Source organism: Columba livia, chromosome 2 (assembly GCF_036013475.1).
Source record: "Columba livia isolate bColLiv1 breed racing homer chromosome 2, bColLiv1.pat.W.v2, whole genome shotgun sequence".
NCBI lineage: Eukaryota > Metazoa > Chordata > Aves > Columbiformes > Columbidae > Columba > Columba livia.
The window spans coordinates 32,460,407-32,485,359 of NC_088603.1; the positions used below are offsets into that span (position 1 = coordinate 32,460,407).

Below are 24,953 nucleotides of genomic sequence, written 5' to 3' on the forward strand. Positions count from 1 at the left end.
GCTGCAGTCTGCATATACGGATACAGTCAAAGGAAGAAAGTAAGAAACTGGTCTCAAAAAACTGTAGGTTATGTTTTAACTGCAAGATAACAAGAAATGTGGAACCAGATTCTTTCTTTCCTTCATGCTGAAATATATTAAAGAATAACATTGTCTATATCATTAAATTATAAAACTAACAATTACAGTAGGAGAATGTTTCTAAATTTTTAATCACTAAAAGAAAAAATTACAGTGATCTTGGCCATTCTAGATAGTAGCAAACTACGCAAGTCCACAAGTATTAAGCAATTTTTAAAATTTAATTTAAGTTCTTAAATAAAATAGTTAGTTTCAGAGAGAAAAAAAAAAACAAAACACAAAAAACCCCAGACTTTCTGATTGTCTAGTGTTCCCCACTCCTCAAATTTATTAAGATAAATTCAGGCAGCCTATAGACATGTTAGTTTTCACCATTGCCCTACTCTAATGTCAGTGCTCTCCACATTCTACCTCAATTTGCACCTTTAAATTAAAAAAAAAAAAAAGAGAGAGATTTAGATGTTTATGGAATACATTTATCTGTAGGCTTGAAGCAATCTGCATTTTCCTGCAAAGTCTGGAAAGGGTTCGTGGGTGTGACTGCATGCAGTTTTCATGAAGTGTTTTAGCCACCAAGCCACCATTGGAGCACCCCAAAAAGCAGACTGGAAAGTCCTCCCTCCACTTCACATGTCAGATGGATCCTTTGACAGTCAAGAGCTGTCTGGTTGTTTGAAGAACTCCCCATAACTGCTGTTCAGGCAGGCAAGCAAAGCCTGAAAATTTGCTAGATGCCCCCAAATTTAAAGTCATCTCCTTGGCAGAGACCAAGCCTGGAATACTTCACCCTGAAGCATCTTGCCTACAAATATTTTACATAAAGGAACTAGAAGTAAAGGACATCAGAACCCAGTCCTCCAGTCACCCAGGCAAAGTATCATCACTGGTCATCACACACGTAACTGCTAGGTTTTACTTCAAAAGGCCAGTGAAGCAAGTGCCATCCACCCTGCTAGACCAGTGCTATTTGGGGAAAACAGACAAACAAAAAAATCCACTAAATCCCATGACAACAAAGTGTCTTGGATAGGCACACGCAGCCAAAATCAAACAGAAGAGACCAGTATGGGGCACCGGCCCAGAACGTTCTAAGCCACCCCTAAAATAATCTAAATTACAATGCTTAATGCTTATGCATCACACTCAGCAATACTATTTAAGGCAGATTATTAACCCTGACCACCCACCAAATACTGTTCGCGCAAAAATAGGTCATGTATTTCTACAGGTTTAAGTCACTCGGCAAATTTTACCTTCCCAGGGAGATCTGAGAGCTCATGGCTCTACAGAACCAGTTTCCTAATGCCACAAAACTTCAAATTGATGCACACTGAAAGCTTTAGGGTACTTTTTTAGCTATTATTCAGGAAAGCAAAACTAAATTTTCCAGGTATCAGAAAGCAAGCCTTCACCCATCAAGATGCTTAAACTACAAGACAACTCAGTTTTGAACAAATAACCTTCACCACAGAATGAAATAACAAATTATAAAATACTTATCATGGGTAACGCAATCATCATGTTGGAGAACTATCAGCATGCCAGACACCTTGCTGACATATTAAAAATAGAAAATCGATCAGTCTTTCTAGAGGAAATTGAGTATGGGGGAAAGTGTCATTTCCAGAACTAGAAAACACAGTGAGATTCCCCCCTTGAGAGCAGCTCTGGACACAGTGGCCATTTCTAACCCACACTGATCCCAAAATACCTGCCTGCCTCACAGCTTGGCTGTCCAGCCGCTTTGGGACAGAAACCCCCGCAATGGGGAGAGGCAAACTGAGGCACCTAACTTCCACCAATATTACCTACAAACTCCCACAACAACAAAACTATTCGGTTATTCGGTTATAGCCGTTTTAGGGAAGAAAATTTAAAAATGCAAACACGAAGCCTTTATGAGTCTACCGCAGAGAAGGAGGCCAGACGAGCTAAGTCAGAGCCGGCCTTCGGGGCCCGGGCGGGGACACGTCTCTGGCGCGGCCTAGGGCCGAGCAGGCCCCTCCTCACCAGGTGCGCTCCTCCAGCAGCGGGGCCGCCGCGCAGGAGCGGCCCCTCATCGGCGGCAGAGCCCCGCTGCCGGCGGATCGCGGGGGAGGGCGGGCCCGCCCCGACCGGCCGCCGCACGGAGCAGCCACGGCCGGGCGGGCTCCACCGCGGCGCTGAAGCGTCTGCCTCCCATCCCGCCCTGAAGGGGGAACAAACAGCACCCGGCCGGGGAGGGCGGAGGGGTGATAAAAGGCGCCCGGCGCTGCCCTGAGCGGGCCGGCTGGCGCCTCTGCTCTGCCAAGGTGGCGGCTGCCTGCCTGCTATCTAGGCAGGTTGGAGGCCCCGGCTGAGGGCAGAGCCTCCTCTCCGCCGCGGCGCGCAGCTCGGGCGGGCAGAGAGGCGCCCCCTCCCCTCCCGCACCCCGCGGGCCGGGCAGGGCTCTTACCTCTGCTAACATTATTACCCCGCTGCGCTGCGGCGCCTCGGCGGCTCTAGCCCCGCAGCATGGTGAAGCCTGGCGGCCGCGCCGAAAGCTCCCCCTCACCCAGCGGGGAGGCGAGGCGAGGCAAGCGCCGCCAGCCCCTGTCGCCTCCCTCAGCAGCCGCCCGCCGCCCCCAGCCCCGCAGCCGCCCTCGCAGCTCGGTCCAGTGAGGCCGCCATCTTGGGAAGCTACGTGCGCCGCCGCCGCTCCCGGCCCGGCGCGCCCGCCCATTGGGGCTGCGGGACGCGGGGCCGCCCCTGCCGGGGCCGGCTCACTGCCCTGCCCGCCCCGCCTGAGCACGGCCCGTCGATCTCCCGCTGTCTACCTGAGTCAGGGGGGCCATAACCAACCCAGACGGCTCGCTGCCCGGGTTCGGCCCCAGGACTGCGGGGTGGCGGCCGGGGCGGCGCCGAGGCCCCGTGGTCTGATAAATCCGGGGCCCGGGTATGGCTCGGGGTTCAGTGCTGCAGCCCCAGCCCGTGCTGCGGCCCTGGAACACTGTGCAGTCCCGAGGGAGAAGTTGAGGGCTGCGGGACTTGAAACGTTGTTGTCAAAGCCCTTCTCCTGTGGGTTTGAGGTTTTTTTGCCTTGTCTCCCTTGGGACGCCGGTGTGTCTTCTCTCTGAGCTCTGCGGTGCCAGGCAGCTTAATTGAAATGCTTTTTTGAATTTCTGACCAAGAAGCACGCTTGTTAACTGGACTTTAAAGTTACAAAGTTAACCTAGGGTCTGTTGGGAGAGTAGAAACAAGCTGGGGTTTTTTTCTACTTTGCCAATAATTGAAATTACACACGAAAGTAGTAATGGTTTGTAGTGAAGATGGAGGAAAAGCAACGCTACTATTATCGTGAAGAAAATAGTAGCCTGCTTCAATTACAGTGTTTTTTCCTCCAAGAGTAAACGCAAAGCCCCTTTTCTTGCAGAGGCGCAAAGGGCAATAGGCAGCTCTTAGGGCTGGTGGGTTTTGTAGAAGCTCTCTAATTTTCCCAGGGATTGTTAAGTACTTAGCACTTTGAGGTTGCCCACTTCTTAATTTTACTTGTGAGTATTACTGAGTTTCAGTTTTACTCATACGACTGTTTTTCCCCTGTTGGAGACCCAGCTGTTAGTCATGTGAATCAAAAAAAGCAGACTCTTGATATTCATGATTAATTGCCTTTTCTAGATAATCAAAAGTATTAAGTTTTAAAGTATTTGTATTTCTGAGTCTCTATTTTTGAACGTTTCATGTTAGCATTACTCTTTCCTCCAAGCTGATCCCTCAGAGAAAATCCAAATCTCACAGCACATGCAACTTTATTTTAAACAATAGGTTTAACAATAACAGAATCACGCAGTGGCCTTGCACATGGTATTTCACCATCTCGATAAATTAAAAATTGGTTTAAAACATTGAGCAACGGGAGTTGTGAAATACCAAATCCATTGTATTGCTTTGGTCCCCTAACATTTATTTACAGCATTCTGTAGCTGCTCATTTGCAAGGCATGTGGTTCTCTGTGCCTTTCATCACACTTCAGTCAAACAATGCCATGTGCTCAGGTCCGTGGTAGAGGAAACCCTGAAGGGGCCCGTAATATAGCAGAATGATCAGCAAATCATCAGTCGTATAATTATGCAGAAACATCAACACATGCTTAGCTGGGTAGGAAATAGAATTAAAATAATTGGAAAAGCTACTGTTTGCCACGTCACTTAGTCATACATACATTCTCTGGGCAAGGCACAGTATCATGTACTGATAAGACAAACTACCTAGCTTATAAAATCTAAGGGGTAAACAGGAGGTAAAAGTCTCATGGTATTTATGAACATGTATAAAAGATAATTAAACCAAGATATTCGTCTAGCAGAAGAAACTGTCTCTTGGCACCATATTTCTTTACCTTGTATGTTTAGACACATAAGGTAAGGTTTTCAAAACAAGTAATCACTTTTGAAAACTTACTGCAAAACTAAATATATCTTATATGTGCTGGATGTGAAAGAAAAGCAAATCTTATGCAAATCTCACAGCAAGATGAGGTCACATTTAATACTTCCTACTTGAATTTGCCCCTACTTCTGCTTGAGATTTGGCAGCCCAACGCCATACTAGTCTGGGAAGCACCTTCTGTTCTTGTACTGCTGGAATAAACCTACCAATACTTCTACTGAAAACTGTTCCATGGTTTTACACCTGTCAGCAGAGCCTTAATGTTGTTGCAAAATAGTTATTAATGTTATAATGCATTGTTCTATTTTTGGTTAATACACTCTCAGCTTCTAAAGGGAAAGTTGGTGTAATTGCAACAGCAGCAGTGAGGCTGTGAGAAGGACAGAACCAACCACACCAAGGTAGACTCAAGGCAGAAGAGAAAGCAGCATTGTAAAGGAGGGGTGAGAAGAGGCAGCAGCTTAGAAAAAGGATGATATGAGGGACTTCTTGAAAAACTAGTCTGCTAGGAGTAGCACAGAGGAGGAAGAGAAAAGAAAGCTGCCCATTACTGAGGAATTAAACAATTATGTTGCCCCTTCCCGTTCTTGGAATAAACTGAAAAAATGTAGGTACAATTTTTTGTGTTGGGTTTGGGTTTTTTTGTCTGTTTTTGGGGATTTGTTTTGTTTTGTTTTGTTTGTTTCTGGGGAGGAGAGCATTTCTAAATTAGTACGAGCCGGCCTGGAAACAAGGCTTCGACTGTGATTGAAAGGATCCTCAATGGCAGGCCAGAAGCACTTAAACACTTACATGTTACTCTGCGCCCATCTTCAAGTGCCAATAACGCCATTAACCTTGCTCAGTCATCCATAGGAGACTCATATTCCCTACATTTTGTCCTTGTACCTTGGTTACACGTTGGGGCTGGTGGTGCAACGAGCTAGCGTACTTACAGAAGCGGCACAGCTACATTAGCACGGTGCTCATCCAGGCAGAGCAGCACACTCAACATTTTTCTTGTCACCTCCGCAAACCCTCAAACACTCTGCAAAGAACTGTGTTAGGGCAAGTATATATATCTGCAGTCAAATGCCAACCTGGCAGAAAGTTTTTGCTCCCAGTCTTTAAAATACGCGGAGAATTTTCTTTCTTATGGGCCTAAAAGAATGCTTAATTCAACTAGAATGAGTACCTTAATGCTGATGGCTTCAACTGCCTTCATACTTATAAGACGACTCCTACCTGTTGCCAAATGTCTTCGAGTTCTTTGCATTTATTACAGTTTTCACTGACTATAAGGAAGGAAAGTTGTCTGATGGTCTAGATTCACATTTTGAAATCCCACTGCAGATACTGGAAGCTGCGGGAGGTGTCTACCAAAATTATGGGTGAATGCAGCATTAAAATGTGAAACAGAGCAGGAGGAGAGAGGGACAGAACCAGCAGGCTCCCCATCCAGAAGTTTATAAAGATTTTTGTGAAACGAGGCATAGTGAGCACACTAAGTTGAGAAGCAGGCTCAGAGACAAAAATATAGTTGTGAGGGGGTGGACATGGCGCACACAGAAGGGGCACAGGCAAGATTTAGCAGTAAAAGAGCAACTGTGCCAACTTACAGCGAAGCATAAAAGAGCACCCATTATTTTCCAGCACTGAAAGCAGGGCAGCTCCACAACCTAAATAACCGTTAGCACACCAGCTTATGAAAAATTAAATCAGTGACCTAATTGCCACCAAGGTAACCTCTGAAGCAGCAGTAACCTGCATTTGGAGGGCAAAAGAATATGTTCTTATGGCATATACAAGAAGACAAGTGAAGACTAAAGAAAGGGGAAACAACAAGCATGGCTGGGGGAGGGACGGACTCAATGAACAACAGTCCAATTTTGCTTTATTAAGCAGTTTCATTAGGATGGCTAAGAGATTGTTTCTAACTTAATTGACAAGCCTGGACTTCTGTACCCTTCTCAACAGTCTAGAAAAGATCTTTTACAAAATTCTCTCTGTATACTATAAATTATCTCTGATTGTTCATAAACAATGGATGTAAAACGAAGTTTGGCTTCTGTTCTCTGTTGTTTAAGTTGTCGTGGCTCAGGCTGGCAGTGTGGTTGGAGTTTGCTTAGGGTTGTTTGGTTTGGGATTAGTTTTTTTTTTTGTGAGGGCAGAAGGTGGAGTGGAGGAGGTCTGAAGAAGGTCTAGTCATTAAATGTTTCAAGAGTTCAGTCTCACTGTTGAAAAGCAATTCTCTGTCTTCAAGGTTGAATTCCATTGCATTTCAAGTAAAAACAGATGACCCCAAAAGCTGCATGGTAACATGACTGAAAGAGGAATTCAAAGCGTCTTTTATGTGTGAAATTTGAATATGATGTTGTTTCAGGATGTTGCCTATTCTAAGCTCCTTGGTTTGAGCTGCCTGATCAGAAGTTTGCTTTTGATCAGCATCACGACTCTATAATTTTCTGTTAAAGAACTCATTCACTTTCTGGTTTCTCAACATTCACCTGAGATGCAGCACAGACAGAAAATGCAAATATATGTGAAAGGGCCGCTCAAGAAAATATGATGTGAATGTTGGGCATTAGATAAATAATTACTGAAGAAGCATCAGGTGTAATTCCTGCTTCATCTTTTGCAATAAGGATGCAATATCTGCCCATTGTTCATGTTCTCAGAATTATTTATTGGAGGATGAAATTGCTTTTAAAGCTTTTGCCAGCTTACATTTCTTCACTGTAGTGAACTTTCTGCTATCCAAAGAGCTGTCTCTAGCTAGGACTGACCTTGTTTGCCTTAGCAGCTTAATCCTAGTTGACTAAGCACATGTTAAAGATGCACTATATTTCTTAACACAAAGGAAGCTGTCTCAAAATGATAATGGTGTCTCTTTCAGAAGTCTATATTAACATGACTAGAGTAATCTCAGAATTCTAACATAGATGTTGGTTATCAGCTGCTTCATTTCTGGCCATGGATTTTCTGTGAAAAAAATGCACACAAACAGAAGGCTTCCTATGCTATTTGCACACTACTGCTACAGAGGAGAGCAAGATAGGATATAAAACTCTTTAGAAGAGTCACCTTAATTCTTAAAATTCATTTGGAAGCAACCAATGCAATTCTTTATGTGAATGATACACCAGTTTGAAGACAAAACTGTTAAATGGAATGCTTTATCTGCAGCATAGTATGTTATTCCATTCCCTCCTTCCAAGTGGGTCAGGAGTTATGAGAACGTATCTCTGTGGTTTGAAGATATGTTGCTCTTCAGAGTATTGGTTGTTACCCATGCCTGCTCTAAAGACAGCAACTACCTGTGGCAAAAGGGTTCAGATGGTTTCTCTTCTGAGATTTGAACTCCTGAATGTGTCTGGCAGGTAGATCAGCCTAAGTGATGGGCTCACAGGTCTGAAAAGTACCTGTCTGATGGTCTAGACCAACGTTTTGAAATCCTGCTGCAGATACTTGAAGTCTAGCGCCTTTGTCATGTTTGCGCAAGAGCCAGCGCCTGGCGGCACGAGCTGCAATTTTCTGTGAAATGCTGCAGCTTGCCACAGATTTGGAAAGCCCAGCAAACATTCTGCTTTGTCTGCAATGTGACCAACCCTGCTTGGCCACCGCTGACAGATGCAGACAGACGCTGTCTCCTGTGCAAACATGACATTGTCGTGTTTACACAGGAGTCAGTGCCCAGCAGCACAAGCTGCAATTTTCTGCAAAATGCTGCTGCTTGCCCCAGGTTTGGAAAGCCCAGCAAGCATTCCACTACATATGCAATGTGACCCAACCTGCTTGGCCTCTGCCGCCGGATGCCGCCAGGCGCCGGCTCTTGAGTAAACACGACCAAGTGGCTCTTGCGCAAGAGCCGACACCAGGCAGCAGGAGCTGCAGTTTTCTGCAAAATGCTGCTTGCCAGAGATTTAAAAAGCCCAGCAAGCATTCCGCTTTGTGTGCGATGTGACCCATCCTGCTCAGCATCTGCCTCTGGATGCCACCGGGTGCCCGCTCTTGTGGAAGCACAACTTTGTTGTGTTAGCGCAAGAGCCGGGGCTGGCGGCACGAGCTGCAATTTTCTGCAAAATGCTGCTGCTTGCCAGAGATTTAGAAAGCCCAGCAAGAATTCTGCTAACTGTGTGATGTGACCCACCCTGCTCAGCCTCTACCACTGGATCCCACAGGGCACCAGCTCTTGTGCAAACATGACAAAGTAGCACTTGCACAAGAACCAGTGCACAGAAGCATGAGCCGCAGTTTTCTTTGAAATACTGCTACTTGCTGCAGATTTGGAAAGCGCAGGAACCATTCTGCTGCATGTGCGATGTGACCCACCTTGCTCGGCGTCTGCCACCAGACACTGCCAGGCGACAGCTCTTGCGCAAACACGACAAAGTTGTCCTTGCACAAGAGCTGGCGCCTGGCGGCATGAGCTTCAATTTGCTGCGAAATGCTGCTGGTTGCCACAAATTTGGAAAGCCTAGTGAGCATTGCATTTCGTATGCAATGTGACCCATCCTGCTTGGCCTCTGCCGCTGGGTGCTGCCAGGCGCTGGCTCCTGTGCAAACACGCATTCATACTGTTAGCGCAAGAGTGGGTGCCTGGCCACACGAGCTGTGATTTTCTGCAAAATACTGCTGCTTACCCCAGATTTGGAAAGCCCAGCAAGCATTCCACTTCGTGTGCAATGTGACCCATCCTGCTTGGCAAGCAGAAGCATTGCAACTCATTCTGCTGGGGCTGCCCTGGGGTGACACCAGTGGGGGTCTCTGGGTGACCTTGAGGTAACACCGGGGGGGTCTCAGGATGACCCAGGAGGTGCCCTGGAGTGATACCTAGCGGATCTGGTGATGACACCCAGGGGGTGTCACAGTGACCCTGCAGGTGCCCTAGGCTACACCAGAGTGGGGTCTCGGGTGACCCTGGGGTGACCTCATGGGTGCCCCAGGGTGACACTAAGGGGGGTCCCAGGGTGCCACTGGGGGGGGGTCTCAGAGGGACCCCAGGGTGAAACCCAGCAGGGCCTCAGGGTGACCCCCTGGAGGGTCCTGAAGTGACACCGGGAGGGTCTCAGGGTGACCTTGGGTGACACCAGTGGTGTCTAGGGGTGACTTCTTCATGTTAGCACAAGAACTGGCTGCATGAGCCGCAATTTTCTGCAAAATGCTGCTGGTTGCCCAGCAAGTGTTCCGCTTCATGTGCGATGTGACCCTCCCTTTTCATCCTATGCCACCGGGTGCTGGCTCTCACGCTAACAAAACTTCGTCATGTTTGCACAAGACCCAGCGCCCAGTGTCACGAGCTGCAATTTTCTGTGAAATCCTGCTGCTTGCCACAGAAAAGTACCTCTTTTTATTGTGCAAGAATTGGAACAGCATATGGTACTGCTGCTGACATGAGGAGATCAACAACACATCTAAGGTCATGAAGGATCTGTTATGGCGTAATCTTAGATAGGCTTTTGCAGAGTGACTCACACACCTGAGTACTAATCCTTACAGCAAAGGCATATCATAAAGTAGGACAGTGAAATTCTCCATATTAAATCCAATAATTTCCTGATAATTCCTTTTCTCTCTTGAAATAGTTCCTCTTGAAATGCCAACTTGAAAAAGGATTTGTAAGCCTAAAATGCATGTTTTGCCTTTCCCTTCTTCCTTGATGTCAGGGGATTTAACAAAGGGTATCACTTTTTCTCTAGGCCAAGCATACAGTACTTCAGAATTATTTATGCCTCATATTACAAGCAGAACAAATGCTGCAGTCAAATTACATCCTCACATTAAACCAACAACACAATCACATGTATTTTATTTGGAAACACTGCCTATAAACATCACTTAACCTGGACTACTCTGCAGTCAAAGTTGACATTGCAAAGTTACAGACTAAGCTGAATTCTCTGAAACAGCTATGCACAGGAGTCTGCAATGCAGTTTTGAGTCAAAATTCAGATCTGCTTAGTCATCATACTGATAAGAAATTTTGGATTTATGCAGATTGATTAACAGCCTTTTATAAACCTGTTCTTGCTAGATTCCCACAAGGATCACCAGTTCACTTTTGGAATATGAAATAACTGTCAGAAAAAGCCTGACTTAGCCCAAATTTACCAGTGATTTGGAGGTGAAAAAAAGGAAAGGAAAAAAAGAAAAGATGTGTTCTAACCAACTTTGATACATGCTTGTTTTAAACATTGTTATTTCAAATTTTTATTCATCTATTCAATTAAAAACTTGCCAGTTAAGAACAACATTAGCTACATCAAGTTCTTCCTCAGTACAATATGCAATTAAAAACTTTTTTAATATCTTCACATATTTCTAGACTTAAAACCTAAAAAGCAGCTATTTCTTTAAGCTCCAAAATATCCGACAACAGTGACAAAGAGCAAAGCTGGAACAGAGATTTGCTAGTTACAAAACATAAATCAACTGCATTAGTTCTTTTATTGCACCTTTCCGGTGCAGTCCAATAAACACACAGAAAATATATCAGGAGAAAGAAACAAAACCAAGTTAGCAAAAATACACTTATTGCACAATATTAAGAAAAAAAATCACAGTCTTGTCTGCAGCTGTGAAAAATAAACATCTGCCCTGCAAAGTCTCCTAATATTCACCTTCATCCACCTGTACACTCTCCTCAATCAGTGCCTTTCTTGTTGTTGTGGTTCCTCACCCTACAGTGTCTGTACTTAATACTTCTTTACTTCTATTCCTTCTTTTTCATTTTGGGAATATACTTTCCTCCTCTTTTCTGCTCCAAGCCCCCCGGTGTGGCAACATCTCCACATTCCTTACAGAAATACCTCTCTTACTCATGGCTGAGCATGAATATGAGCTGATGTCTTGTATTTTGCACCTGAGGAGGGTATGGTCCCAGCGGAACCAGAAAACTGTCAGGCTTCATCCATCTTCTACCTCTCTCTCAAGCCAAAGAGCTTCTGTCTCTGAGGGGAAAGGTGCTCTGGGATGAGGCTGATGGTAGTAGCTACCAAAGGCATTTCTGGATCTAATATATCAGCCATACTCACTAATGGGGAAAGGAAATTTCTGCTCTGTGACTTTCAACTGCATTTCAATAAATATGAAGTACCTTTAAATAGACATATCAAATATACATTGCAATTCATCATTATAGAAGGTCCTGTGGATGGTTTTGTTGCCACTGTCTGTGGAGTCCTGTGTCTGAGCCATGTGACGATGAAAGATTCTGCTCTAGGCAAGTTTTCTTCCTTCGTCTTGACATGGAACTGCTTATGTTTGTGAATCCTAAAGCCTTAGAAAACCGAGCAAGTACAGAAGATGCATTTCTGTTTTGTGATACAACACTCCTTGATTCAAAACGCTCTGTCTTTGCTGCTCTTGAAGCTTTAAGCCATCAAAAACTTTTGTATCTGTTAACTTCACTGCTGGAACTACTTTTTTAGTCATTCTAAGTGCAGAACTTGTTTAAATGTGTGTATGATTGTGACAAAACCAAATTTAGACATCTGACACCTGCCTGATTGAGATTGGGCATCTCTATTCCAAACAGTGCTCCACAAGCAGGTTATTATTTCAAAGGGCAAGTCATCAGTATTCTGCTCTGAAATCTGGATATTTCCAGAACTCAGCAGACCTCTTTATCACTTTGGCATTCTGTACCCAAAAATAACTATAAAGAGACAGAGCTTTATTCCCCAAGGACATTTATTTCTGGGATAATAAGGAAAAAATACTTCTCTTACCCTAGCTAAGAGCTGTGAGTAGAATTGCATTAATTAATCAGAATGCACACAGCTAGCACTGAGCAAGTCACACAGAAGCTGTCATAGCTTTGTAAACTCCTTCTTAAATCTTTATATTATGTCCAGAGAAAGTTCAATTGTGGAATGAATTACGATGGCTTGGAATGAATCTGGTATGAATTGGATTGCGACACTGGAGCTACAGAAAGCAAAATTACATTTCTTTCCACAGAACTTTTTTTTTTTTTAATTTGCATTTAACATTCTCATAATGTATGTAAAGTACACAGCTGCTGATTAAAAGATTGCAAAAGGGATGAGGAAAAAAATCTTTCTAAACATACAGAATGAAATCGAGTGGCACTTTGTGATTTGTTTTCCAATTAGGAATGACATTTAATTTTAAGCATTGAGCTGGTTTTAAGATAACATTTTGTTGTTTCAGGTGCATATGTCTACTGCTGTGATTATCAACTAATTTTCAGGATTTTAGACACAAACTGAAAATTATTTATGGTTCTGGTTTTATTGATTTCTAGATTATTACAGAAGATGTAGGTTTTAGCTTTTCACTGACTTCGTAAGTATTTGAATTAGGTCTTTCTCTCCAAGAACAGGGGAAAACACAGCTTGTTATGCAGATCATAAATTGTCCTAAGGTCAGTTTTGAGGTATGTAGTAATTTGCTGCTGATTTGACAGGTTTAATCTTAAAATCCAGTGGTCCAACTAATAAAATATACTTTCTTCATAATAAATATTGTTAAGTTGTTTAGTTAAAAATGACAACTGTTACAAGGAAAACGCACTTTTGGAAGTACCCCAACTGTATGAAATGCTTCATAGGAATAAGTCAAACTACATCTCTGCTGCAAACTTGCAAGTAAGAGGCCAGCGGCCACTGCTACACGTTCATGTTAACCTGACACGAATTGACTCTGTCTTCTGTGCGCCCTCTTGTTTGCTCCCATAATTTTCCAAACGAGGGTACAAGTGCCGAGGCTTCCAAGCGGGTGCAGTCAGGCAAGCCCAATAGCACATGCCACACATTTGGCAGCAGCATTTAACCAGCAGGATTTAACCACATTAGACTGACTGTATAATCACGACCTGATTCTGCAAAACTGTAAGTTCAAGTTTTGCATCTCAGAAGACTGCACATTTTAATCATGTTGTAACTCATGTGATACTAAGCAGAAAGCTGGAGACCTATGGAAGAGAAATCTATTTCCATTTCAATCTGATACAGCTGAGAGTAATACTGAAGGAAAACTGTGATGAGGGAATTAGTAGCTTGGATATGTGCTTTTTATATAATATCAAAAATACATTTGCCACAAAGTGAAAAGAGGAAGGACAGGGAACTGGATTATTTCCTGTTTTGCTTTCAGAAAATGGTTTACTTTGAAATGCTTGCATGTCTTTAAGAAATGGTTTAAACAAAATGCCTGGATTAAATCAAAACTGTAATTATGATTCCATGAGTTATTCTTTGTGTTTTAGGACTGAGGCTCTGATCTCTGACATGCTATATCATATTATTGTTTATTACAGACCACCCTGCTGCTACTTGACAAACAGGTAATCTTTCATAATGCCAGGACTAGCATTAATTATTTAAAGTATCTTGCTGGGACTATAAAAATAATCTTTTTTTCTATATAAGCTTAATGCTGTATTTCAATTTTGTTTTTCATGAGTGATTGTGAAATTTTTCAAACCAAATAAATAGTCAGCTGTTTTTTATGTATCTGCAGTTGTAAAATATGCAGATTACTGCTGAAGGGTTTGTTTTAAATTGTAATTAAATTGTATTTTAAATTGTATTGATTTTTATAAGATAAAGTTATGCATGTGGGCACATACGTATTAATATATGCCTGAGTGTGCATGCATGCCCACATGCATGTTTATCTCTCTTTCTCTTTTCCATTAATATCTTTGAGCCCTTTGGCTGATTCTAACCAAATTAATGTAGGACCAGAGTTCTAAAAATAAATACATTCCTACAAGGGTTGGAAAATGGCCCAGTAAAATGATTAAAGGAAAGGTTGTCAAGTAAGTGCGTATGTTATTAGACACTAGAGAATCTACCCTGAGGACACCCTGTATAAATCTCTCACATATGGAGAAGAGGGACTTTCTAGACATTTAGCATGCATAGCTGTCTGTTTTTATGTTTTCATTATTTACCGACCTTGGGATTATTTCTAAGTCTCACTTATGTATAGCCTTCAATGTTACAAACGTAAGTTCCCAGAATACCAGGCTTTGTGAAACTACTTGAAGAGTTCTAAAGGACAGAGGATGCCTCCACCCAAGCAGGCAGAACCTGCTACAAGGACATACATCCAGCCCTGCTACCCGGTCTTCCACCCTCTGGAGTCTCCCAACGGTTTGTGGAAATACTCTGCAATCAGATTTCTAACTGAATTGTCTAAAGATAGGTTTGCAAAAGCTTCTCACCCCATTTTCACCTGTGAAGTCACAGGCCAATCTCCATGGAGCAGCAGAGACTTAGACCTGCCAGCCACTTTCAAAGCTCGCCCATGCACTAGATCATGTAGCTTAAAGGAACTGTAACTGCCTGCAACTTTGCAGGATGTGTCCCACTTGATACTTTACAACTATTTTTCTTTTCTGTTTGTCTGATACTTCTAAGCAAAATACTATATAGCAGTATAAAAGTTTACCCTTTCTCATGAGTCTCACTTGTCTTGGGTACTTTTGTCAAAGCTCTTAAACTTACTTATTCTTGTGTGGTCTTGAATTTCTTTAAAAAAACACACACACAAAACATAAGTTTCTTAATTTTGTGGTTGAAGAGAAAACTTTTAAGTGATGTAGTGACTTCAAAAGAAATAAAAAAAATCCTGCAACCCTGCACCTAGAAAAATAATCTCAGATTGTTTGTAGACTGGTCTCATGATTTTGACTCATGACCTTTATTGTCCTTGTATATTAACAGTGTATCTTAACTGGACAAAGAAGTCAAAGGGGACATGCAGAACACCCATAGCAACAGCAGTACTACAGTTCCATACTGCTTTTAGATTTTTTTGTTTGCTGTAGCCTAGAAAAGGCGCTCTCCATTTGGAATAAGGCATGACTCTACTATAAAAATGTGTCGTAGGTTGTCATTTGGTCTTTTCTAATTGTTCTATCTGCAAATATACTCAAAATGTTTGATGAAGAACTAAAGTTTTCTTATCTGCATTTAGTGTAGAAACTGGGAGAAGAGACTGGTTTATTGTTACTCTTAGTTTAATTGATGGGCATTTGATTTGGCAATAGATTTTCCAGGTTCTAAAAGGCTAAGAAAATATAAGGACAACAATTTACCTATTTAAAATTAATTACAGAGGAAATCTTGGAAAATAATCACCCTCTCTGCTTGAAACTATTGCTTTAAAGGCAAACAGCAGTCAAAAATAAGTGAATTATGTAGCTTCTTCATGTAGTGGTGTACAGATATAGTAAGAATTTAGAAGCTTTTATGGAGTTTAAGATCTTTTATGGAGCTTTTTGGAAATATTGGCATTTCTAAAATATCTTACTGTAGAAGCTCATATGGAAGAACACTGATGATAAATAAAACAGTCTAATTAAAAAACTTTAAGTATCTGTGAATGCATTCAATAGTTCAATCATAAAAACATATTTATAGCCAAGAGATTTCAAAATAAAATGGTTGAGGCTCCTGTAGTGTCTTTCCACAAGACCTAGGATTACAAAACTTAAAATTTTTCATAATTTCGAGCTAAGAACATATTTTCAAACACCAGTTATGAATGATAAGGAGCAATAGAAGCTGCCTTAAAATCTGAAAATTAATATAAAAGTTTGATTTCCTGTGGATTTATGACCTAGTCCTGTGTATACTGTCCCAATAATCCCATGTTGCCCTGGTCCATATAGCATACTCACTGCAGAACTCCGATCTTCTCCAAGACCTTTGCTGACCTCCTCCCTAGCAATATCTCCAATGTCCACCATGATTTGCAAATATACCCCAGCACATCTTGTATCTATCTTTTTAGCTGTTGGCTGTGTAAGACAAAGCACATGGTATGACCAGCTCAGTCACGTGTGTGCTGGCCTATGGGCCAGTGTATATAGATCAGCCAAGCGTTTCTGTTAAGCAGTATGTAAAATGTCTACATTCTTCATGTCTCTCTTTAATGAACATTAATAGCAGCTCTCTTCTTTTCCCAGGTGTCAGGTTTTTTTCACTGAACTTGAGGATGTTATGCCAACTGTGAAACCTCAATGCTTTTGTTGTTGCTGATGCTATAGGTTCAGAGTTACCAGAAGGGGAACTTGCAGAAGCACAACCATTTCATAACCCTTATTTTCTGAAGAAAACAGTCCCTAGATTTTGAGTACAGGGTGTCACAGATGAATATTTCAGTCGTGAGGCTCATTCTGCATTGTCTCAGTCAATCCAATTATGATTATGTTTATTCATGAAAATCTGTAGTAGCTTCTGATGCTCTCCTAAGCTTCTAACAGTAGTGCAGGAATACCTTAAGATTCTTTATTTTGTCAACTTTTAAACAATCTATCTGAATTTCCTCTTAATCATATTATCTTCTTTCTCTTCCCCATATAAGCCCCAGGAGACCTAATTTAGTGCATGATGTCTCCCACAGTGACGCCTCTACCTTTATGCTTAGCTGAATAACTGACTAAAAATTAAAAATAAAAACCTCTACCATCAAAAGAGGAAGCTACTAATAGGTGTATAAATTCATAAAATTATTTAAAGTCAGAAAGTATATCCAATATATCTGCCAGACAACAATGCCAAAAAGCACACTTACTATAAAATTTGTGAAAAAATGTTTTCAAGTATTACTGTATTTTATTCATCACCAGAATTGCTTGGTACAAAGCCTCTTGAAGAGTAAAAATCACATTCTCTGCTGCAATGCAGATCATAACTAATGGGAAAAAAAGCGATTATTTTCTCCACAGTCTTTGTCCCAGCTGGTTTTGCTAACATTTATAAATGTATACCTATGTTCAATTATCTTTTTGGGATTATTATCTTTCTGAAGTGATGCCAGAGGCTATCTCATTGTTTAATTATATCAGTTGGGCTATTCAAGGCAATATTTTTGAGCTACTTTTTTTTCAGGAGGATAACCGTAATTCTGTAACCAGAGCAAGTCTCCTGGTGAATTAAGACAGCAGGTTCATGTCAGAGCCACGAGTGCACAAGTGGCTGCAACTGCTGTAAGAGGCCTCACCTGGGACCTTCACCTGCACAGCCACCACCATTGGCCTAGGACCTCCATTTAAGTTCTGGCCCAGGCCATTAATCTCTGCCTGAGCTCTGCTTTTTTTTTTAGCCGTGTTTGTGGGAGTTTTGCTCAGACTTGTTTAGATTTTGTGAGTTAAACTAGGACCTGATTTGTTACCTTGCCTTTGCCTGGTGATAGGACCCATTGCTGTTACTGTCCTTGCTCTTCTGTGGTGTGGTGGGACTGTGCCCTGTTGGTGAGGTCCTGCCTGTGCTGTGCTCATTCTTGGCTCCCCTTCCCTCAGGAGGCAGCCCTGCTTGTCCCACTCTTTGACAACTTCTGGCTGTGTCTGTTGGCTACCTTGACTTCCTGGCTTGGATTTTGTTTCATTTCTTCAAATACAAAGTTTATCTATAAAAGGAGAAAATGGTGGGTTTTCATCTTAGATTTCATTGTACCAAGCGAAAATGGGAAGACAGACATCCTTCTAATTTTGGAAGAATATTGGAAGATCTCTGCTAACCTGGAAAGTTGCTGATACAGAATGCTTAGTAAACCTCACCAATCAAATTTATTTCCTGGCTGTAACTATTAATCGTTTATTTATTTACATGTCAGGTTAATATACTGAATGTTGGTCTTTCAAGCCTGTTACCATATATTAAACAACCTGGAAAGTGTTTTGTAGTGCAAGTTTGCATAATTTACTACTTCTGTACGCCAGAAGCAACAAACATTCAGTTTGGCCTGTTGGGCTTTACTGAGAGTATGATAGCGAAGAAAAACTTTGTGTAACCTCATCTAGTTTCTCATATGAAACTAAAGTCCCTTGCCATTGACTGTGACGGATGGAGAGCTATGCCAAAACCATCAGTTTTCCATGCGTGCTACCAACCTGTTTCTTCTGAAGCCCTCTTGCTTGATACCTCAGAACAGAGCTAATAAAACAAGTTCCCTGTCTAGAAGTCTGCAACTAATTTATTGCGTGATCTAAGTTTCTACAGTAGCATGTGAGAAAATGGGGGAAGGAGGGGTGGGGAAAGCAATGTGAGTAAAATAAACAAGAACATGCTCTTCCTTGTATTTTGGAAGGTCTTGGGTGATTTTTCACTCATCTGACAGATAATGTTGGTTTTATTGTGGGGCTATGAATTGTCATGCTGATCTGTTTACCATGTGTAATTCTGCAAGAAGTGTTGGACAATGTAGCACAGTGTTTTGTTTTAGAATGTACTAGGACATAAGATGAATTTTCCACTTCAATAGAGCAAGGCAAGTCATGGAACCTAATTACCTGTTCTGAGAGTAGAGCTCTGCTTCCCGCAGAAGTGCCTTGTAGGTGCCAATGCTATTTTGGGCTAGCAAAACTAATTCCTGTCAATGAGAGATCACTTCAGTGTGAAACCTAAAGGTTACGAGACAAGTGTGGAAGGAATGCTCTCATGGGGAGCAGCTGAGAACTGCAGCTGCGTATCCTAGAAGTGTAAAGTATTTTACACATCACTTATCCACTGACAAGTGTAACTCCAGATCAATGTTTTGGTTTTGCTTGCTTTGTGGCAGTTCTAGACAGCAGCTCTGAACTTCTGAAATGCCAGACAAGGGCAGGGAAACGGAGTTGCTCTGTTTCTAAGACATCTAGTTTAAATTATTGCTAAGCACTCTTTCAAAAGCCATTTCCACTCCTGCCATGCACCCCAGAGCTGTGGCCTTTGTCGCACCCCATGGTGATGCTCGCAGCTGTGGGTCGGGAAATGGGGCTGCGACTCGGCCTCCTCCTTCCAGTCCTCTTTTAACCTCATTTGTTGCCAGGTCAGGCACACTTTATTGAGATAATTTATTAGTTTTGGTTTCTTTCTGTCAGAAGATATGATTTTTTTACTGTATAAAACCACCAGCTATTAACTGGTAACGCTTCACTGATCAATGCTTGGAGAAACAGGGCTTGACGTAGCTTGTGAAATTTAGATAGAAGCACTTATTTCCTCAAGCAAGAACTTTATCCAACTAATCCTGCATCTCTGTCAGTATTTGGTGTATGCATTGAAGTATTAGAATTTTTGAAGGCAGACTGTAAGGAAAAACTGGTATGTGTTTGGGTACCGTGTGTTCTTCATTGTAAACTTATCTTTATCTCTTAGCTTATTCAGTGACAACAGAAATAAGAACAGCTTATTAACTGATGCTTTTAGCTAAGTTCTGCAGTTTGACTTCTGAATTGCATTATGGAGGGTTTCTGCAGCCAGAGGCATACTCAGAGTGAAGCAGCATCACTCTTCAGTGCAGCATTGTCTCCAAAGTCACTTGTGTGATTTCAGTGGTCCTAGATGAAGCTGGCAAAGTATGTGACTTGTGAATAGACTCAACTGCAGCAAAGCAGATCATGTTTGGCAGGTAGAGACGTGGATATTTCACCCCTTCTCTTGTCTTCCAAGTTGCAACTGACGTTCGAAATTCCAGACTGTGGAGGTCATACTTTGTGTTTGTTAACATTAGAATTGGGTCATTACAGTGTATTTTTATACCTCCTATTTCTTATCTTGCAAGTATTCAGGCTGCTAATGAACAAGGGCTGCCTGGGCTACTGTTAGAGTTAGAACCCAGCCTCTGCATAGATTTAACAAACAACAAAAAAAAAGTGATCAGCTGGAAACCTAGATTCTGAAGGAATTCAATTGTCCAGAGAAAAAAAAGTATACTTTTCTATAATACTTTTCAGTACTCTGACAGTTGCCCATCATTGAACATAAGTACCCAAGTACACAAGTATCTGAAGAAACTTGTCTGTGAATACTGCAGATAGATGCAGTTCTGCAGCTGAGAACTTTACAATGACCTGCTTCTAGGAAAGCATAATGTAATTATGGATAGTCCAGGTATTCACACTTCTCGTTCCAGGTATCTGAGGCCTTTAACTGCTGTGATAAATGTTCGTTTTGTAACTGAGTAAGGTATTGGCTTGAGCATTATGACATGGATCATCAACAGAGATAAATGTACTTTTAATACAAAGTATGTACTTGTAACATTTTTGAAAATAACACATACCATATCCTTTTCAAATAGTCCTTAATGATGCTATGATCTGAATACTCCAGGTATACTGAGAAGGAAGAACAGGATACTTTAATTACTGCAGACAAGAAATATCCCTTACAATATTGCCTCTCTCTTCTATATTTAAAGAATGCTAGTGATAAGGAAAATAAACACACATTTCCAAATGTGTGAAATCTGCCATGTGTCCAAATCTTCTTTTCAAAGTCACTGGACTTATACAAAATAAAAAGGATGGAAAGGAATTGCTGTGCATGAGGGAGCCAGGAAAAAGCTTAAAATCAGAGCAGACTTACAAAGTAGGGCAGCAATCACTTATTACTGTATAATATAGCTTGATAAATGATTATTTGACATAAGCTATACTGCATAGTTTCCCTGTACTGGCACAACTCAGTACTTCAACTGCAAGAACAGATACAACTTTTTGAACATCTAATGGCTTGCAATGAGCTTTGTGCAAACTTTTTTACTACTTCAATATTTATGATGTGACGTCTTCACAAACCATGATCGCGATATAGCAACAATAAACCATGGCTTCTACAAATGCTTCTAAAGCACTAGTGAGGCGCTAGTGAGAGACTTAATGCTGCACAACAGCTCTGTAATGGGAAGTAACATGGTTATAATATGTCAGCTACTGTCTGCAAAAGAATTTACTGGAGCAGTTGAGGCTTTCTGTAAGCTGTTACAGAGGAGAGAGACTTTGTATTTCCAGTATGTAGTGACAATACAGTGAATATGCACAAAGAACCTACTTTGAAGTAGTTGATAGTGGTTACTATCCAGCTGTAGAAACAAACTTCTTGTGGCTTAATTCCCACAGTTGAGAGGGGAGTATATACTTTTGGTCAGAGGAGTACAGACAGTCAAACAGAATTTAGCAATCATCAGAAGAAGCTGGAGGAAAAATAAATGTTGACATGTTTGAGAAAGGTGTCACGTTATCCTCTATGTGTATCCTGTACCTAGTGGCAATTTAAAGTGAGGCTGCTAGGTGCTTCTACAATACAAACGTGAAAGATTCTAAATGAATATATGTTACTGATTTTTTTTTAAGGGAAAAAGAAATGTCTTCTATAGTGATACATTAGACTGACACACTTTTATACAAAGAAAAAGTGTTTTCACTGACATGAATGTTTCTTGCATTTCACTTTGGCTGGCGGACTGGAAGGCCCAATTTCAAAAACAGTAAGTTTGAATGGAAAATTCATTTCAGAGAGGTCAGTTCCAAAATAACATAAGTATTCCTACTGAAACTAAGAAAACCTTGACCTCTTCTGTTTGAATCAGATGTGCAAGTCTGCTACTATGCAGTTTTACCATGACTTGCTCCAATTTGATCTTTTAAGACACAAACATTGAGAAAATTTAAAAAAGTGAAACTTGCTAATTAAGATAAAATGACATAATTATTTTGGATTCTCTGTATCTGATTATGGTAGGTATACTAGATAGGTATATTAATGGCATTGTTATTAAAATTAATAAAGTATCTTGTCTTTACTAATAAGACAGACCAAGTCCTCAAAGCTAAAATTTCTTTACTGTGTTTTCCAACAGCTCTGCCTCTGTACATCACTAATCATTTAGATGTCAATTAACACCTTAGACTTCCACCTTTATTAGAGTCAAATGCATTTAACTAGGATGGTAATTTTTCCCATTATTCCATTAAACGGGAGTACATGTTGATAAGATACCCCTGAGCTTTCTCTTCTCCAGGCTGAACAGTCACAACTCTCCCTCTCATGTGAGAAATGCTCCAGTACCTTAATTTTTGTGGCCTTTCACTGGACTTGCTCCAGGGCCCATGTCTCTCTTTTATTGGGGAGCTTTATCACCAGAACTGGACATCAGACGCATCTGCCTCACCAGTGCAGAGCAGAGGGTAAGGATCACCTGCCTCAACATTGTCCAGCTACCTCACCACTCCTGGGTGCATCCCATCAGGTTCCATGGGCTTCTGTATCTCCAATTTGCTTAAATGTTCCCTAACCTCCACGGATGGCCAATTTTCATTGCTTTGGACTTACCTATTGGCCTCAGGTGGCCAGGGATTTTTGTGAACAAGTCATACTAAGTAAGAAAGCATTTAGTACCTTCGCCTTTTCAATGTCCTTCGATACTAGGTCCTCATTCTATTCAGCAAGAGGCCCACACTTTTTCAAATCTTCCTTTGGTGGCTGTTATCTTAGTAGAAGTTCTTCTGGTTGCCCTTCATGTGCCACGCCAGATTCAACTCCAGATGGGCTTTGGCTTTCTTAATCCCATCTGTGCGTGGTTGGATAGTGTCTCTGTATTCCTCCAGGGTCTCCTGTCTCTGCTTCCACCTGTTTTACTTCCTTTTTATGTTTGTCAGGAGCTCCCTGTTCATCCATGCAGGCCTTTGTTTGACCTCCTGCCTCTCAGCTGGATGGATCCTTGAAAATCAACCAGGCCTTTTGGACCCCTCTTTCCCGGGAACTATCTCATGGAATTCTTCCAGGGAACCCTATGAACAGGTCAAAGTGTTTTCTCCTTCAGTGCAGGGTTTTGATTCTGCTTCTCGGCCTTGTTTCCTCCTCTAAGGATCCTGAACTCCACAGTGTCATGGTCACTGCTGCCAAAGCTACTCATAACCTTCAACTGCTCAACCACTTCCTCCTTGTTTGTCCAGAAGTGCACTTGCCTTTGTCCAGTCCTCAGTTGCCTGTGTCAAGAAGTGTCAACCAATGCCCTCCGGAAACCTTCTGGATTGCTTGTGCCCTGTCGTGTTGTCTGTTCAGCAGACAATGGGTGGTTCAAGTTGTTCCTGATGAACGTTAGGGACTATAAATGAGAAGCTGTTTCAGTCTTCTGAAGAGGCCTCATCTACTGCTTCCTGATCAGCCTGCCTGTAAGCAGACACCCACCTCAACATTGCCCATATCACTCTGCCCTCCCATCCTGGCCTATAAGCTTATTCCTTATTTCCCCCTTCTGCCATGTCTTGTTGATTTGAAGGTCTGTCTCATCCATGTCTTCCTGCAGCCTTTGCTTACTAAACATGGTCCACCACTTCCTCACTTGACTGTTACTTGTCATATCCCTGGTTTAAATCTCCCATCAGCAGGTTGGCCAGCCTGTTAACGAAGATGTTATGTTTTTGCCCCACCTGTTCAGGTGAATCCAATCTCTTTTTACCCATCCTCAAAGAGGTTCCCATCATAAATGCTGGATCTGTGTCATCAACACCACCTGTACAACCAGTTGTTGGCTCATACTTGAGTTGTTGCAATTCAACATGCATGCCAAACCACTTGCGAGTAATGAGGTCTCTGAGGAGATCTCTAGGATGTCAACACATCTCCTGTCTTTTCAGCCTTTGATAACATGCTTGCTGCCAAGAGCACTTTTGGTACAAGCTTTCTGGATTCTTCTCTGTTGGAGTGCATTTCTTACAGATAACTTTTTTTTTTTTCTTTTTATTGAATGTTTACTCATTTGAAAAAATACTGTGCACATGGGATTTTTCAAAGTGCATATATTTTCTAATAACTTACAGCTGCATTTTTTTCATTGGATTTCCTTTTAATAAGTCATTTGAGTGGTCACACTTTCCTAACTGAAAAGAAGGAAAGGATTAGGAAATAATTAGCAAATTTTTGTTGAGGGCAGAAGTGGCAATCTCTACTTTGCTATAGATTTGACTTTTATTCCTAATGCCTCTCTCCAGTGCAATAGCCGAAATTATCTCTGATATTCCTTTGAACCTTCCCCTCCATTTGACAAATTAGATAAAAGCTCGTATGTGGTTTTTCTAACGTGGAGTTGAGCACAAGCAATCAGTTGGCTGCAAAAACAGGGGAAGGTAAAAAGGCTGAATTTCGTTGGTCTTTCCTTTATAGGTGGATACTAATTTGGTTTTATCCCCTCTGCTCAATCACAGATTTCTTTAAAGCTTGTAGGAATTGAAATCTTTTGAGTTTGGTTTGTAGGGGTCAATGCATTCAAATGTTATTGAGAGAGCCTTCCAGATTTGTGGACATACAGCATGGTTTGGTCAACCTCATTGCATCAGAAAACTAGCCTAAGAAGGGTATGTGATAAGCCTGTCCCATGTGAAATGAGGGACATGTTCGTGTAAGGGAAGATATTGAAGTGGCCCATTACCCTTCCTGCCATAGACTTGCATGCATCTGCAATATACCACTTGTATCTCCAAATGGGAGATAAAGTTGTTGGGTTTTTTGTAAATGTAAAAATCTGTGTAAACTGCTATAGAAAATCAGATTACAGAAACCATCAGTGTCTGGAGAAGCTGGGTATTCACAGGACTCTGTCAGGGCACTGACCACCTGCAGGATTCACTGCTGTCCTCAGCATCACAACTGCCTAACACAGAGATCACTTTCCTACAGAACACAAGATTTCTCAGCATTTTTAAAGTTACTTCTTGTACTGGCTCTGTCTGAGATGGAATTGACTTC

At 41.7% G+C, this 24,953-nt stretch overlaps 1 protein-coding gene across 8 annotated transcripts in view; it reads right to left on the reverse strand.

Annotated features, from left to right (window-relative positions):
* The window catches only part of SNX13 (sorting nexin 13), an 84,199-nt gene extending 67,930 nt beyond the window's left edge, over window positions 1-16,269 (reverse strand). For 2 of the 8 annotated variants that reach the window (XR_010470062.1, XM_065051236.1), the window contains exon 1: window positions 2,516-2,857. Coding sequence is in view for 7 of the 8 variants with exons in the window: in XM_065051236.1 (XP_064907308.1) it covers window positions 2,516-2,782 (267 nt within the window). In the remaining variant the exon portion in view is untranslated. The other 6 variants (XM_065051238.1, XM_021299041.2, XM_065051237.1 and 3 more) reach the window with 6 other exon arrangements.
* Window positions 16,270-24,953: the final 8,684 nt, after the last annotated feature.